The 15,778-nt window shown below is 38.9% G+C and overlaps 3 protein-coding genes across 14 annotated transcripts; 1 reads left to right on the plus strand and 2 right to left on the minus strand.

Annotated features, from left to right (window-relative positions):
- Window positions 1–4,034: 4,034 nt before the first annotated feature.
- On the minus strand, window positions 4,035–11,568 carry LOC6558226 (protein nervous wreck). 12 transcript variants are annotated; one of them, XM_032739868.2, is made up of 11 exons: window positions 11,055–11,179; window positions 10,402–10,631; window positions 9,804–10,331; window positions 8,855–9,740; window positions 8,457–8,628; window positions 7,971–8,387; window positions 7,784–7,846; window positions 6,154–6,179; window positions 5,872–6,016; window positions 5,668–5,796; window positions 4,049–5,553 (listed from the first exon to the last, which is right to left on the minus strand). In XM_032739868.2, the coding sequence occupies exons 1-11, from the start codon at window positions 11,073–11,075 to the stop codon at window positions 5,141–5,143; spliced, it is 3,030 nt and encodes a 1,009-aa protein (XP_032595759.1). In that variant the 5' UTR covers window positions 11,076–11,179; the 3' UTR covers window positions 4,049–5,140. The 12 variants fall into 12 exon arrangements, with proteins under 12 accessions (XP_032595716.1, XP_032595696.1, XP_032595713.1 ...); XM_032739861.2 differs by having other exon boundaries at window positions 5,668–5,799; XM_032739848.2 differs by having other exon boundaries at window positions 5,668–6,016.
- A 963-nt stretch (window positions 11,569–12,531) lies between these two features.
- LOC6558282 (all trans-polyprenyl-diphosphate synthase PDSS2) lies at window positions 12,532–14,535 on the plus strand. The gene is made up of 3 exons (XM_001983300.3): window positions 12,532–13,201; window positions 13,272–13,461; window positions 13,522–14,535. The coding sequence occupies exons 1-3, from the start codon at window positions 12,861–12,863 to the stop codon at window positions 14,326–14,328; spliced, it is 1,338 nt and encodes a 445-aa protein (XP_001983336.1). The 5' UTR covers window positions 12,532–12,860; the 3' UTR covers window positions 14,329–14,535.
- A 153-nt stretch (window positions 14,536–14,688) lies between these two features.
- LOC6558345 (methyltransferase-like protein 22) lies at window positions 14,689–15,767 on the minus strand. The gene has a single exon (XM_001983299.3). It carries the CDS (start codon window positions 15,634–15,636, stop codon window positions 14,809–14,811), a length of 828 nt encoding a protein of 275 aa, XP_001983335.1. The 5' UTR covers window positions 15,637–15,767; the 3' UTR covers window positions 14,689–14,808.
- Between the last annotated feature and the right edge of the window lie 11 nt (window positions 15,768–15,778).

Here is a 15,778-nt window from a genome sequence, read left to right on the forward strand (position 1 = left end):
TGCCTAAAAACGTAGCATATAAGCATCACAAATAGTTGTTTAAACAAAGGACGATAGTTGATAGTTAATTGATTTATTTTGTATATAAACCTGAAGAAGAAAAATAAACGCAAAGTAGGAGCAAAACTTCGCAAATGAGAAATAACATGTAATTCAAATTAGCTAACATTAATGTAATTTACAACTAGTTAAAAGCAACTCGAGACACGAGACAAGTTCAAGCAGTCAATAAAGCGATAAATATATAGCAGATACATAACTACATACATATAAACAAAATGCACCATCTAAATAAGCTTAGTATACTATATACACACACACACACACACTCACACAGACACAAACTAATATGAACATATATTTGACGTTTTGGTAAAGTTCCTCAAGATTATTTAGTTAAAAAGTGAGATTTAGTTTGAATACCAAAACCTAGCACAATACCAAAATAAAAATCACGAATTCCATGACAAAAAAAAAAGAAAAAACAAGCAAAAATATCAATGAATTTTATTTAACTAGTTATGGTAAGAGGAAGAAGAATAAGAAGAAGCAGTTGAAGTGCTACTATATCTAAGGCTAAAGATTTTTGTACAGTTAGCTAATGCTGAGGTTATACACCACATCTAATCATTTATGTATATGTATTATGTATATGGATAATATATGATAGTTATATATATACACACACACACAAACACATATATATCTAATATAGATGCAGCAGCAAGCCCACACACATATATATAATATATATATATATGGATGAGTATGGATGTACTTTATGCAATGAGTATATATATATACATATATACAATAACAATGACGTATTTAAGCACCTATATGTAGCACGAGTTTTTTATATGTAAACCAACAAACAAAAAACCAAAAAAACAAAAAACAAAAAAAAAACAACAATTAATTTTATATACAACAAAAAAATACTCCCATAAATAAGTGGAACACGGGCAGTGCAGAGCAGAGGAAATTACAATTCTAGGCGCAAGACTGTCGATAAAGTTGAAAGGACGAGGAATTATAGAGGAAGACGATAAGACGATGGAAGACAAATAGCTAAATCTACACAGTCAACAAGGAACAGACAGCTCTACCCTAAATACCTATACGGCCTATAAATACACACACTTAACCTAAAACACATTCTACTCTACATAAACTAACTAATAATAATCCAACAACAAGCAACAACATTTAATGCATCTTTAAGCAACAACAACCAAAAATGAACAAAAACAACAAGCGAAAATTACTTTATTAACTTTCTAGACATACAAACACACACACACACACAATTGAGTAAAAGAATTGAACTTTTACGTAGATTTTTCGAAACGATCAGTTGAGCCCCCAAGTACTTACCTACATGGATTTGAGATATAAAAAGCAACTGCAATTGATTTACAATACTTAAACTTACCGAGCAAACGATGACGGAGCAGAAGATGTAACAGTGAAAACAGCAAAGCATATTCTTAGGAACACATTTTTTCAATGAGTACGTATATATAGTTAGAATCAGGCAGAATATAAAAACTCAACTCGACATCAAGTGAAATCGGTGATAAAAACAAAAAATAAAACATAAATATATATAAGTATATAGCGAGCATATACTATATATATTTTGTAGCTATACAGGTGTCGGAATTCAATTATATTACCGAGAGAACGCAAAACCAAAAATTAAAAAAAAAAATAGTTAAATCAAAATGTTTATAAATTGAATGAGAAGCAAAAAAAAAAAACGAAAAATGAGTAATGCATAAGCGATATATGAGGTTTATCTGTAAAACGTAATGTAATTAAATTCTATGCAAAAACGATAACAACAACAACAACAAATAGCTGCTCAACGGTTTCGGAGCGTATTTCCAAAAACATTTTAGTTGTAAAAAAGATTTAAACAAAAAAACACATAAATAGCTGAGAATTTTTAAAAATGTAAAACCAAACTAAATAACGACAACAATTAATGAATTAAGTTAACGTATTTACTTTTTCATATTCGTTTTTTACTCTACACCTAGTTAATGGTATAATTTGTCAAGAAAAAAAAACAATTTAGTTTGGCTATAGTGAAATTTTTTAATGGACATATTTAAGAATATTTATAAAAATTAAAAACAGAAACAAGAGGCAAAGCATTTAGGACAAATAATGACACAAGCCCTTAAAAATATACACACGAAAAAAAAACAAAAAATCAAGAAAAAAACAACAAAAAAAAACAAAGAAATGTTTAAAGCATTTTTGGTGCCGTTATTTAGAGGGCGGCACCAACACCAGCGTTTTATAAAGATGAAAAACAAGCAAAAATAATGAATACGAGAAATTATATTTATACATATACGAGAGTACATGTATATACATGATGTAATAATTACATTGTGTATGTATAAAATATGTATAATAATGTATGTACAATATATTATATATGTATGTATGATGGTCTCAAAAATGAAATTCTAAAGTATTTAGATAAGCAAACCAGTTAAAAACTTAAGGCATTTAGTTCAAGTTACACAAACACACACAACAACACACACCCACACCCACACACATACACAATTCATAATATCGCACCAAACATTCTTTAAATGCAACCCAAAATAATATTATAATACAAAAGAAAATATTATTAAGACAACAATTATAGTTATTGAAAGATATAGAAACCAAGAACAAAAAATAGTCAGTAATCCCAAAATACTGGACGAGAGATAATTGGAAAACTTGCACAAAGTAAATTTGCAAAATGAAACTGAATATTAAACACACACACACACACATACATCTACACACACTCACACACATACTCACACATACATACTTATGGTTGTACACCCTTTCGACATTGCTTCGCTCTTTCCGTTAACACATCATTTTTCAAAGCGAGCACAAAACAAAAGTCTTTTATGATAGTGAAAAGAATTTCAATAATTAATGAAACTTAAGTCTTGTTATCTAATTGTTAATTTGATTTGTTGCTCAATTATTGTTAACAAACAAAAATTATACACGCCTGATTGCAAACGACTTTACTTCCAACATCAATTTTTATTTTTAACATCTTTGACACAGCTTAAAGACAGCTACAAAAGAAAATCTATAATTTTTGTTTTTATCCGTCCATTAAAGAAGTTCCTAATTGCAATAAATGAATATTTGTTATGCCTATCACCAGATTCAAAAACAACAACTCCCACGGAGCAGTCAATTCTTATCATAATTTCCATTTGAATTATTGACTTAACGTTCAGTTTGTCACTAGCCTCTTGTCAATTATATGTTCAAAATAGCCCCTCTTTCCCCTCTCTCTCTCTCTCTCTCTTTCTCTCTCTCTCTTTCTATCTCTCAATATCTCTCTCACTGTCTCATCAGACATCAGGTGTTATTTTATTTGAATCATATCCGCACATTTCCGTTGCTCAAAATAATCAACCCAGTATAAATACCCCGAAATAGTAGTTAAGCAAGCATTATGCAAAAACTGTTTGAAAACGGATTAAAAACAAAAATACCAAATATAAAATGAGATGAAAAACAAAAATAAATTTAAAAACGTAATGCGTATGTAATGATTGATCACTGATCACAAATTTTGACTGTGTTAATTTCGTTATATAAATAAAACTAAAGACAAGAAAAATATAATGAAATATCTATAGCGTATAAAAAAAATAAATACACACATAAAAAACACGCAATAAATGTTACAAAAAGAACAGAAAACAAAAAAATATGAAAAAGAAATAAGAAAACCTATAACATTAAGTTGAATGCTAAATGAAATGCGTCAAATAAAGACAATGGGGCAAAAAAACATCCAAACCAAAAAGATAATTATTATAATATTGCAAATGAAGCGAATACGAATAAAGATATGTAAAAAAATTACAAAACGAGATATTTTCTTTTATGGGCAAGCACTAATAGTTCCGAAACTGAAGACTTTGATTTATTAGCAAGAGTCTTCTCCTGCTTCCATCGAAAGGTTTTCAATAAGAATGCAATTGTTTTACGTTTTGTAAGTGTTAATTTATTTATAAGTCCTTTAAACAGAAGGTTTTTCTTTTATGACATGAACTTTAATTGCCTCACTGAAAAAATAACATACAATACAATTGCGGTATACTTGAATAATTTGTTGTTAATATCATATTTATTTAAATGAACTCTAGTTAGAGCTTGTTCACACTATATAATCAGTTGTTGTGAGTATTTTTTTCTTTTTTTAACTATTTATGATTCGCAAAAATTGAGTAGGCATTTTCAGGTAGTACATTAATATAATCAACCAAGATCATTTTGAACTAAACTCATACGAAAAAGCATTGATCTAATGTGAGTAGACTCTCAATATAACAGTACAGTACAACAATTCATAATATTTTCAAGCAAACTAGATGGAAAGTAATTGTCTATGATGTGCACAATTCCTAGTGCTAACAATGAGTATACTTATTTGAATTTAATTTATTTATTTTTGCAACATATCCATAATATTGACTATGAGTTGAAATATTTTTTGGCTGGTTTCCCTTTTTTTCGTTACTGTTAATTAAGCACATTTAAAATATAGGTTTTTAGCTAGTAATATACGTAATTATTATATGTTGTTGGCTTAGATATATACACATACATATATTATTTATTATTGCTCGATTATTAGCTGATATTCGAAGATCCGTTTCAGAGTCTGACAGTGAGAGACAACTACAACACTCGTCAAACAACGATTACAATTTTTTACATAATACCGATATAATCTCAACAACAGGGTAATATCCATCCTTGTATATATTGTAAATGTATAGGGTGGTTTTGGTTTTGTTCAAGTGCACAGAAATGGCATCGTTGTAATTATCGAATTGATTGCATTGTATCCTTATTACAAGTGGCTCAGAAATCGAAGCAATCTGTGTGTGTATGTGCGAAGAGAAGTGCTTTGGCTTAAATGAATACAGTTTGTAATTCTCATTCTGGCTGTCGGTTGGTCCAGCTATGAGTATGTAGTCTCTATATAGAATTTATATCGTGCTCATTGCTGTTGTGTGCCTATTTTATAACGAACAACATTTAAAGTAACCAGGTGGAGTTTTTGGATACGGAGTAGGCCATCTTAAGCATTCGACTCTTTCAGATTCTCGAGGCGTGCCAATTGATTTGAGTCCAATTCCTCGGGTATGCTGGCACGTCCGCCCACCACCTGTTTGGGTGCATCAATAACATCCTCGGCTGGAGTCTCACAATTCACATCCAGGTCGCTAGACTGCGCACCGCCACCACCACCACCGCCTCCTCCTCCACCGCCGCCCATGGCGAATGCATCATCGAAATTAGCATCGAAATTGGCCTCAAAATCGGCTTCAAATCCACCACCGCCACCTCCTCCTCCGCCAGCATCAGCCGCTGCAGCGGATTGCTTAGCTCCTTTCGCCGATTTCTCATTAAATGGATCTTCCTCCGGCTCCTGCAGCACGGGCACATCCGCATTGACCGAATCAGTGCCGTCCGAAAGTGATTGCTGGTCCTCTGCTGGACGGATGGATGGATACTCTGTCAGTGTTATGGTTACAGTGGCATCAACCAGATCGCCATCATCTTCAACATCATCATCATCATCATCATTATATTCAATACGATTACCTTCTTTGGACGTGGCCACAACAGCTCCCGCCACTTTAGCCTTAGTCGGCTTTGGAGTTACAATATCTGGCTTTTTATCCACAACGGGCTGATCCTTGGCAGAGGATGATGATGAATTGTCGCTCTCTCCTACTGGTGGGAAAGATTTATCGGCACCGTCTTCAACCATTGGGGTTGCAGCGGTAACAATTATTTGTGCCATACCTAAGTTCAAAGTATTCGAAGTTGAAGCCGCCGTGACCGCCCCCGCACCTCCCTTGCCCGTCCCCTTGGCGCCCTCAACTTTTGGTTGGATCAACTGCGGCGGCGGCAACGAAGGTGGCGGCTTCTCATCGTCACTAAAATCGTCCTGCAATGGAATAATATATATATCACTTGATTAATGTCAATGTCAAATTAAATTTAAATTAAAATATGAGAAATATTCATAAGATATTTATATTTCTACAGATTTAGTTTTAAGGGTTTTTTTTTTTTTGTATTTACCTCCAGGCCAGGCTCTTGTATAAGCACTGAGTAAGCATTAAATATAAGGGAGAGAAAAACAATTAACTTAGACAATATTGTTCGTTATATGTTGATTATAATACACATTTTTAAGAACCCTTTATCGAGTGATTAGAGAGCGGTGAAATATCAATTTATAGTGGGAGACTCAATTAAAGGAACATGATCTTCAACCTTGGCATACGCCCAAGAGTTAAATATACGGCAAACTGAAATTAGCATCAAGGATTATAAATTATATACAAAAAGGGGTATTCTTACAATTATTAATACAGGTAATTCGATTAAACACTTAAGGGTTTTTGGAGCATTGAGTGGGTTGCATGCACATGCTTTTTGTACAGTAAACCCAAAAATAAAAAATTAAATATGCTAATTGAGTTAATTTTGAGGATTGTTGGAGGAGTAGCATAAGATTCGGACACCAAGTAAGTATAATAAATGTCATTAAAAATGTGTGAAATGCAAAAATGGGAGCTCCTAATACTTAAGATGTTTAAAATAGGAGCTATTTTAAACTCAACCCAATAATTACGGTGTTCAACTGTATAAAATTGATATACAAAGATTGTGGATAGAGTAATATTAAGGAGATAGAAGAAACTTTATAACATAGATAACCGTTCATAATAAAGTTAGATTATTTTAAACTTTGATACAGGGTATCTGCTAGTCACGCACTCTCATCAAAAGAATTCTTACACGTTTCATTTGACCTAAGAATCACCATGGTCAATTTTGAGCAGAATTTTAAAATATTTCATAAATCAATCTACTAAAATAAAATGTATTTGACTATATACAATAAAGAAATATATATACTCGTATTCAAGCAACCCCCAAAAAAAAACAGATTAATTACAACAAATTTTGTCATTGAATACATTTAGAAGAAAGAAATGATAGAAAACTTTTCGATTATATATAGTAAATAATCATTCGAAATACACAGTTGTTGGTACTTTTGAGGGGACATCAATAATTATTACACACACAAAAAAAATACAAATTATTTGCTATGGAAACCAAAAAAAAAGAAGAATTATAGAAAAATCACGTTGAAATCGTAATTAATTAGTAGGCATAGCAGGAAACACCAACACACAGGAGACACGTTGTTAAGCAGCCTAAAGAACACTGTAAAGAATTTGTAGTTTAGTTCTTAGCTTCGCATTTGTCTTGCTTAGGACACATAGAAAATTATTTTTGTTTTTGTTTTGGTATTTTTTTTTTTGAGATAACACATCAACGGAGAGAGTGGTTTACAGAATAGTTACAGTGGTGGAAGTGGAGTAGATTTTGGTTGGTGGTTGTGATGATAGTTGGTGGTTGGTAGTTGGTAGTTAGTGGTGATTAGTAGTAGTAGTAGTTGCTGCACTGGAAAATTTAGTTTAGGTACCTCTAGAGAATATAGAAGCAGGTAGTAGAACAGTACTTTCGAGTGTTTGTTTGAAATAATAGTGAAATCGAAGTATTCAGTGAAATATAATGTATGTAAAAGTGTATATAGTTTGGAGGTAAAAAGGAAAGAGAGATAACAAGAGAGAGACGAAGAGGCGAAAGTGTTTTTGTGGCACTTTGGAACTTTGCCCAGGGCCAGGACAATTACCTGGCGGAGGCATGTTGGGTACTGCAGCACCATTGGGTATGTAGCCGCTATCCCGATCCTCATCTGGCAAGATAAATGAAATGAAATTGTATTTAGATATGATTAGATTACCGTTAAAACAGGGAGAATATATCAAATATTTCTAAATGAGAGGTAAATAATAATTTTCTCTTTTTATGATTCTTACCAACTGTTTCCTGAGAGCCGAACATATCCTCCGTTATGTCCGTCAGCTCGTGGGCATACTCTGGGGGCAGTGCCGGTGCTGGGGGCAGTGCAAAATTGGGCGCTGCCATCGGGGGCGGTGACTCTTCGCCGCCATCGCTGAGGGGTTCACCCAACTCGTCGCACTCCTCGACGACTAGGGAGGGGAAATTGCCAAATTTACCATCCAATTCGCCCTCCCACCAGCCATCGTCGACGCCATGAGCGGTCTTGGTAATGATCTTGATCTTATCGCCCTCCTCGAAGGTCAGCTCATCTTCGGCGGTGGCATCGTAGTCGTAGAGCGCAATGCACCACTCGATGTCGGACTTGATGCGCTTTTGGGGCGCCATTATGACCGAAACCTGGTCGGGCGATTGCATTGAGTCCACCGTTTGATCTTCATTGTCAACAGTATAATCGACAGATGAGAATGAGATTTGTGATCGCAATTGATTGCCGGAACTACCATTAAAGCCACCACCACCAGCCGCATCCTGCTCGATGTCCAGATAATTGTGTGGCACATAGCCCTCCTCGCCCCGATAATTACGTGCACGCAGCCAGCCATCCCCGTCGCCTTCGCCAACCACCTCCAGCTGCTCATTCTCCACAATTGTCAATTCGTCGGGATTTTGTGCCTGAGAAATACCAATATCGAATCAGTACAACTAATGCCAAGTAAAAATTTATCTACAATAATTGTAGCTAATAGTAATTGTTGTGCTGAAAGTTATGGCATGTAAACATTATTATTATATTAGAGGCCTAACCAAGAGCAGAATTATTATTAATATTATTGGCACGGTTACCAGGGATGTTTATTGTTTGTTTAATGTAAGATATAAATAAAAGAATCCTACTCACCGTATAACTGTACAGCGCCGTGCACTTGAAGATTGCCTCCTTGGGCTCAGGCACAATGGGTTCGTCCTTGTCATCCTCTGCCTCTTCCCAATTGACCTCGGTTGGATCGTCCCAGCCGCCGCCGGCGGCGCTGCTGGCAGGAGCAGCTGCTGCAACTGTTGGATGTGGACGATCCCGTTCCTCGGGCTCCTCGTCGCTGTCACTAAAGGTACGATCCCGTGAGAGCTGTTGCTCCTGCTTGGGCTTGGATGCAGCGGCAGCTGTGGCTGTAGTTGTGCCAGCTGCTTCCTCCTTGTCGCTGTCGTAGAATGAATCAGAGCTGGGATTCTCACCCTGGCCGGAGGCATCGGTGCGCATCGAAATGGAGCTGGCGGAGCGTGTTAGCTCCTGAACGCCCATAATTTCCGCCTCCTGCACCCATTCGTCCACATTGATGCCGCCATCGCGCAGACACTGCAAACACGCCTCTGCCTTGGCCTTTTCCGTTTCGGAGCGACGGATCTGATCGCGGAACTCATCGATTTTCGTATCCAGATCGGGTCCATTCGGATCATTGGGATCGGAACGCTGCCCCGCATCCCTCAACGACTGGCACAAGGCCAACTTCTTGGCATACTCCCGTATCGAAGCGTTCTCCTTGACCACACGACCCGCCAGATTCTTTGCCTCCTTAGTAAGTGTCTCAGCGGCGGATTCGTGTTCCGCTGTCACCTTTCGCACCGGATCATTATCGCAAGCCTCAAAATCGTATTGGATGTGCTGCTTCAGCACCGGATAGAACAGATAGCAGCACTGTAGATTGTATTCCCGGGTCAGCTGTTGGGCCTGATCCCGAATCTTGCCAAAACTATTCTGTGTGGCCGAACAGGTCAGCAACTCGGTGCGTCTACAAAAGGATGAAGGATATGTTTTACATATAGACATAGATACAGATATAGATTTTACATACCCCATTAGCATTAGATATTCAGCGACTCGCTCGAAGACATAGTTCTCCATGGTGGTCATCGTCGTCTGTAAGTCGACGGTGAAATAACGGTTCTGATGAGCATTCGCTGCCGCCAAACTGAGCACATAATCGTTGCGTGCACCCGATGACTTCTCCTCGAGCAGCTCCTTGCGCGATGTGACACGGGCGCTGTTCTTCTGCAGCGATGTGATCGACTGAAAGAAGGAGCCCTTCTTCTTCTTCAGTTTCTCCTCAATATCCTTGGCCTTGTCGCGCACATCGTGGGCACAGTGCTCCTCATCAAAATATGATTTCTTGGTCTTATCAACATCGCCAACACTCAAATGCAACTCCTTCTGCACGTTGACAATGCCGGAGAGCGAACGCTTTGCAATGGCCAGCTTATAATCCCGCAGGACCTTCGCCTCATCGGCAATTTGTTGCTGGAACACCTCAATGGCGGCCAATCGAGCGCGTGCCAATTTCTCGTTCTCTTCCAAGACGGTGCGCCAAACACTCCACATGTTCCTTCAAGAGAGGAAGATAGGGAATTGATTATTGCTCCCTTAGGATTATGGGATTATTATTGATCACTTACCAGCGCTCCTCCATGCCGTCCATTTTGATGTCCGGTATATTTGGTATTTTCTTATTGAGATACTGCGATGAGATCTTAAGCAGATTCTCGCTATATGATTTCTCGATAGCGGAACGCTTGATTGTGAACTGACGTATATCCTCGAGGAGATCGCACTCATGCTGATTCTTCAGTTGCAACTTGGCCACCTGTTCCGTGTGCAAATTCTTCAGGAACTTCACATAATTACCCTGTAATGGCAATTTTATTAGCATTATGAGAGTGACGTGAGCCTTTTGGGTATCTATTATATATGATATATAGTACTGTGATCCCTCGAAAATATAATAACGTCCACGTTTTGAAAACACTTTTCTATATTTGAACTTCTCCAATTCAGACTCAGTTTGAGTGTGCCATAACTCAAATGAAATTGAGTAAAAATTCTCTACAAATTTGTATTTTCTTACTTTATTTTCATATCTTTAACCAACGGTTGATCGAATTTTTAAACTAAAAATTTGTATTTTATATTTTTATCACTCTAGCTTTAACTCTACTTTTTTTTATGATGTATAAAAATAAACATTTCATGAATTTGTTTGAGAGCGATTACTGTGTACGATTTTAGGATTAGGTCAACTATGATGAGGATTTTTTTTACAAGAGTTTACCTTGCGCGGCGGCGGCTGCATTTTGATAGCTTTGCTACTTAGCAGTGTGTTATCAAGCTGAAGCTATATTTTCTTGTTTCTCGAGCCAATCCAATCAAAAATGCCGTTACATTACCTTAAAGCAGCTGCAAGTGAGCACGATTTTTGTGTGGGTGGGTGTGTAATAAAAGATTAAAGTTAATGGTTTACCAAACAAGAAATTAAGAAAAACTTATGTAATACTTAATATAGATTAGCTTTTGAGCAACTATATGATTAGCTGCAGCAGAGCACAAATGCAAATGCACTTTTACATAATCAAAGTAAAAATATTAATGATTAAGTAGTCTATGAGGGGAATTTTCACTTGGTTGCCCTGCTTGATATCGATTTATGGTTGCGTTTTCCGAGCAGGGAACTGAGAACTTTTCTCTTCTACGTTTGCAGTGTAATTCTAATTGTGCTAACACTTTTCTTGGACATGCTCGAGAGCGGAGAGTGTCTCTCGAGTTGTCGACCAAAATTTTGCAAAATTCAAATTATTTCTTCAACCAATTCAAATGCAATTCCGTTTTTCGTTTTCCGTTTTGTCCAACAAAAAAATAACTAACGCGCTGTGTGCTTTTCGTATTTATCGATTTCGATTTTAAGCACATTTTCACTCACACACACACACAGAGACACACACATAAACCGTTAGCAAGGATGCGCGGAACCTCAAAGGGACTATGAGAGACCAACAGAGAGCGAGAGAGAGGGAAAAAACGAGTTGTTTCTTTTTTGTCTGTTTTGGGTTAATTTTAGGGGTGTTTGCCCAAAACAGTTTCATTCATAGTGAAATATTTGGCACATGCGTAATACATAATTCTGAGATTAATAATAAAAACGAATTCTACACTTGCTTTGCTTATTGTTGGTCACTTGCAACATTTTATGAACTATTATTTATTGATTATTCGTGGCATGCGTAATTGACAACAGCTTGGCCTTTTACATACTGATAAAGTTGAGTATGTTTGCCTATCAATAAACCCAGAAATGATAATTATTTTGGGTATTCGAACATTGATAAGCTCAAAGCAACGTTAAATGTGAAAGTATGCAATGCTTTTATGTTATTTGCGATAACAGCCACGCTCTGTTAGGAATATAACATTGTGTGTGTGTGGACATAATGAATGGATAACTGGATAAAATTAACAGTATGGCAATTTCGATATATGAAAAAAACGAGACTGCAATGAGACGAAGAATTAACATAAATCATAGTAGACTTCACAGTCTCTTGTGGTAAGTGTCAACTTACACATAAAGATGAAAGTTGTAACTCGGCTAACGTCACAAATGCAGCCGAGTCGTTAACAGAGTAACGAACATGCGTAATGTGTTGTCGCAAACTATCGTTCATATCGATATATCGATAGACGCACAGCTGATTTTGCTGTGGAATGCCAACAACAACATAAACAAGTGAGCAAATGAGCGAAACAAATAATGTTCGATGGTGCGGCGACGTCAGGTGGCAGGTGGCAGGCTGCGTACTCGACTGAAAACCCGTTTGCCAGTCAAGAGCAAACAAACAGAACGGTTTATTGGCTTTGGCGGCGCGTCGCCAACTGTAAAAGTGGGCCGACAGCGCCGAAACAAAGTCCGAGTTGAAATTTCACTTTTCAAAACAGTTGACGAAACGCGGAGCAGCGGCAACAACAGCCACGGACGGGGCAAGCTCAGAGCAGAGAGATTAATTCATTCATTCAGCAGCAGCAGCGATTTAGCAGCCTTCTTTAATTGTTACCTTTAATTGTGTGTAATTTCGTAGCTGCAAAGATGCAAAGAGCAAGCGTGCAATTGATTATGCAACAGTTCTCGCGACAGATGCGTCGGATGCCCAGGCCACAGTTGCCACAACAGGCCACACCTGCTGCTTCACAACTGCTACCAACTTTCACTCAACATCGTGCGACGGCTACGTCAACGGTGAGCAGCAAACAGGCAACGCCGCCGCCGCGTCACGACTGGAATCGTGCGGTGAGCGAAGCGGAACGCATTGTTGGCTATCCCACCTCGTTTCTCAGTCTGCGCTGGCTGCTCAGCGATGAGATTGCCAATGTGGCGCTGCACCTGCGCAAACTGGTGGGCAGTGCGCATCCCCTAATGAAGACAGCCAAGTGAGTGAATAGATACAATAAATGCATCAGCAACAGCATCAGCATCTCTTTAACAAATCTTTCTACACAGACATCTGCTTTACAATGGCAAGAATACGATGCAAGCCTGGGGTCTGATTGTGTTGCTGGTGTCCAAGGCAGCTGGACATGCTGCAAGCATACCCGATGCGGAGCAGGATAAAAGTGCTGGAGTCCTACACTCGCAACGCGCACTCGCCGAAGTCACCGAAATGATCAGAATATCGCATCTGGTACACAATGTGAGTCAATGTTAAACCAGGCTGCTTCAGCTGCTGATACCTAATCCTCATCTTCCGCAGAGCGTTGTCAATTTGCAGTCGAGCACGGATGCTGGTCAGGATGTGAATACCTATGATGATATGTCATTTGGCAATAAAATTGGCCTGCTTACTGGTGACTATTTGCTGGGTCATTCGAGCGCCGAGCTGGCGAATCTGCGCAACCAGGAGGTCGTCGAGCTAATCTCATCGGCTGTGCGCGATTTCTCCGAATCGGAATTCATTGGGGAACGCGACGAGCAGAACAATCCGTTGCCGTTTAAGCCCGGCACATTTCAGAGACCGTCGCTAAGCGTTGGCGTTGACTTCAATGAGCACGATGTGATGACGCCCATGCCCATCGCCCAGGTGCTGGGCAATCCGGAGCAGGAATGGGAGTGTCGCAACATTCTCAACGCTGGCAGTCTACTCGGCAAATCGTGCCAAGCCTCGCTCAAGCTGGCCGGCCAGAGCGAGGAGATGCAACGGCATGCGTACCGATTTGGCAAACATTTGGCGCTCGCCTGGCAGGCTTGTCTCGATGCCGAGAGTTTCCAGTGTCCGACGCTGCCGCTGGATGTCACCTTCAGCTTGGTCAGTGCACCAGTGCTCTTCCATCTCGAACATGATCCCAATCTGTATGCGCTGCTCGAGCCGGGCAAGAAATCGGTGGAGCTCATTGACTACGATCGGATTCACAAGGCTATCGTGGCGGGCCCGGCGCTGGCCAAGACGAAAGCTTTGCAGACGAAGCACACCGCAGCCGCCTTGAATGTCCTCCAGCATTTTCCGGCCACAGATGCTAGGCAGGCACTAGAGAACATTATCCTGGCCATGCAGGACTTGTGAAATAGGACACACAAAAAAACACTAAAATTGGGTTAAGGGTTATTTAGCATAGTTGAGATTTGGTTCTGGATGGGATTCCTACTGGATTAGTTTTTAAATATAATCTGGGAATTTATGTGTTCATGGAATACTTATTGTTTGGTATCATTTTTGATATTTACACATTTTATACAGAAACTATTAAATCGAACAATTCTTATTTATAAATGAGAAATTATCTATTGGGAAATATAAATCTGATTTATATTTGTGAGGAACACATATCATATACCAATTGAGCGATATATAAATCATATATCCAGATTAAAGCCTCCAAATTTATCACTGCAAATAAATTGAGAGCTATAAATCAAGTTTCCAGATTTATATTTATAAAGATTTTAGCCTCAGTGGTTGTTTTTAATTTCACTATAAATCAGATATACAGATATATCACAATGATTTTTCTCTATATTATACACAAATCGTGTCAGCGAGGAATCAACGTCTCCTGATCCGCATAAGGATCAATTGGGGACAACGTTCGTATTCGAAATACTGTGGAAAGTCCAAGGGAATTGAGTCCATGATCCACGGCTTGTTCGCCGTCTGCCTGAGGAAATGCTCGTACATCGGCGCCACCGAATCACAGTCCTCCAGGGTAAAGACGTAACGCTTCTCCATGGCCATAAAGATGAGCTTCTCGCTGTTCTTCGAGAAGATGTGCTCGATGACAGCGACAAAGGCATCTGTCAGCGACTCCTCGTAGATGACATCCGCTGCCATAATCACATCGCTAGCATCAATGGCAGACAGCAGCTCCCTGCTGAGCTCTGATTTGGGAGCCAGGAAATCATATTCCAGGACAGACACCTTGCCTAGGAGCAGTTGAGAATTGCGCTCAACATTGCTGCGGATTAAATCGAGGATACAGCCCAGATTAACATCTGTGCAATAGACTTGCCCACTGCTGTGTATGGCCGCCGCAATGCTGGTCAATCCCACGCCAGCACCGAGTTCCATAATTGTTTTGTTGGCCAATTCGTTGCGCTGATGAAACAGGAAATCCGCCAGGAGCAACGCTCCTCGCCACACCTGCAAACCGACCAGTTTCAGTTCGGTGGCACCGGAATGCTCCAGTTCGATTTGGCCACGCCTCGCACGTACCACATTCAGATCCCCATCCTTGTCGTGGCTCACTTTACCATTGGAATCCTGCTCGTTTTCGCCAGGATAACGAAAACGGAATTTTGACAGAATTTTGCCGCCTTCTTTGTGTTCCGGCTGATAGTTGGTCTCCCCATAGATTTCCGATTTGACCGTGTACATTATGCTCTGGGCGATTAACACACTCAACTAACTAATAATTTCTGGTGTTTTGCATTGGCGCATTGCCAAAATCGTAAATAATTCGGCGACATTGACAAATTTTTAAGCATGGACATTGGCAGCCACAGTGTGACCGTGCGAG

Source organism: Drosophila grimshawi, unplaced genomic scaffold (genome assembly GCF_018153295.1).
Source record: "Drosophila grimshawi isolate 15287-2541.00 unplaced genomic scaffold, ASM1815329v1 contig_44, whole genome shotgun sequence".
In the NCBI taxonomy this organism is placed as follows: Eukaryota; Metazoa; Arthropoda; class Insecta; order Diptera; family Drosophilidae; genus Drosophila; species Drosophila grimshawi.

Coding starts and splice junctions, on each gene's coding strand:
- LOC6558282 (XM_001983300.3), top strand. CDS start 12,861: ATGCAAAGAGCAAGCGTGCAATTGATTATGCAACAGTTCTCGCGACAG. Junction 13,202..13,271: donor CCCCTAATGAAGACAGCCAA/GTGAGTGAATAG, acceptor CTTTCTACACAG/ACATCTGCTTTACAATGGCA. Junction 13,462..13,521: donor TATCGCATCTGGTACACAAT/GTGAGTCAATGT, acceptor CATCTTCCGCAG/AGCGTTGTCAATTTGCAGTC.
- LOC6558226 (XM_032739805.2), bottom strand. CDS start 11,075: ATGCAGCCGCCGCCGCGCAAG. Junction 7,847..7,970: donor CGGCTCTCAGGAAACAGTTG/GTAAGAATCATA, acceptor TTATCTTGCCAG/ATGAGGATCGGGATAGCGGC. Junction 6,180..7,783: donor ACCCAACATGCCTCCGCCAG/GTAATTGTCCTG, acceptor ATGCTTACTCAG/TGCTTATACAAGAGCCTGGC.
- LOC6558345 (XM_001983299.3), bottom strand. CDS start 15,636: ATGTACACGGTCAAATCGGAAATCTATGGGGAGACCAACTATCAGCCG.